Source organism: Echinococcus granulosus (assembly GCF_000524195.1).
Source record: "Echinococcus granulosus chromosome Unknown EG_S00273, whole genome shotgun sequence".
Lineage (NCBI taxonomy): Eukaryota > Metazoa > Platyhelminthes > Cestoda > Cyclophyllidea > Taeniidae > Echinococcus > Echinococcus granulosus.
Genome location: NW_020170653.1, coordinates 24,592 through 25,609, shown reverse-complemented (window position 1 = coordinate 25,609; position 1,018 = coordinate 24,592). Strand labels below are relative to the sequence as shown.

At 39.1% G+C, this 1,018-nt stretch overlaps 1 protein-coding gene across 1 annotated transcript in view; it reads right to left on the bottom strand. All coding sequences in view use genetic code 11, as the record gives it.

Annotated features, from left to right (window-relative positions):
* Positions 1-776: 776 nt before the first annotated feature.
* The window catches only part of EGR_10802 (hypothetical protein), a gene marked incomplete at both ends in the record, with an annotated part of 10,073 nt that continues 9,831 nt past the window's right edge, over positions 777-1,018 (bottom strand). Inside the window, one exon of the mRNA XM_024500051.1 lies at positions 777-897. Coding sequence (XP_024345535.1) covers positions 777-897 — 121 coding nt within the window. The remainder of the gene's footprint in view (positions 898-1,018) is intronic.

Genomic DNA, 1,018 nt, shown 5'->3' with positions numbered 1-1,018 from the left:
AGTGGTAGGAAGCAATACAAGGCGGTTAGAAGTCATTTCTACAAAACAACTCGTGTGCTGCCTTCATGGAAAGGAGTGACGATAGCACCCACAAACCCCCGAAGCAAACACAACCAATGAGCGTTGAATATTTATCGCATCTACAGCACCATAGCCAATCAAAATCGTCAGTCCGCATGCACTGGCCAGTCTCACGGCTACAATGCCATCTCGTTACTGCAAAAATAATAACAATTTCCATAGGTCTTATATCAAAACGCTGATAGCAACTTTTAGTTGATACATAAAAATGCAATGAACCATAAGTTAATTTAAGCCTAAATCAAATCTAGCAGTAGTTCTTGAAAATTTGTCGCATCACTTTTCAACAGTGATTCTGCATATCTAAAGACTGGGAAGTTTACTTGCAGGGTAACTCAACAGCATTAAAGATAGCTGTTTGCCAAATGTAGAGACTTTCGGCTTGGTTCGTTCAAAATTCTGTACCTTTTGGTGATGCTGACTTCTCCGATAATGTTTAAGTAGAAATAGAAGCATCCTACTTGATCTATTTAGCATTGCGCTGCTCCATTCAACCATAACATTACTAGAGGGAACTCTTAGTCTGGGCACCCTACCTCGGTTACCAGACCAAGCGTATTTGTAACCACCTCACCTCCACATCACCTTGATGTATCTTTTGCAAATTTGGCGGGATAAAAGATGAGTATTGCGGGGTCTAATTTCCCTAATGGCATTCATCTTAGTTATCTGCTATGCCAATTTCGTTTTCATGTTCATAAACTGTCAAATAAACAATTGCCACACAGCAAATAAAAAACGCTTGTGTTAGTAGAACTTAGTGCTTTTGTAAAATTGAATGTTTTACTTAAGCTAATCAATGGAGGGAAATGTGGCCTTGATTGGTGATACAAACATTTCATATTTAATCAATGAACTGTAAATAAGGCAAAGTAGGTCCTCCATAATGCGTGTTGATGCTTGTGAGTAGAGGCAAAGAGAACCTGGAATGATGTGC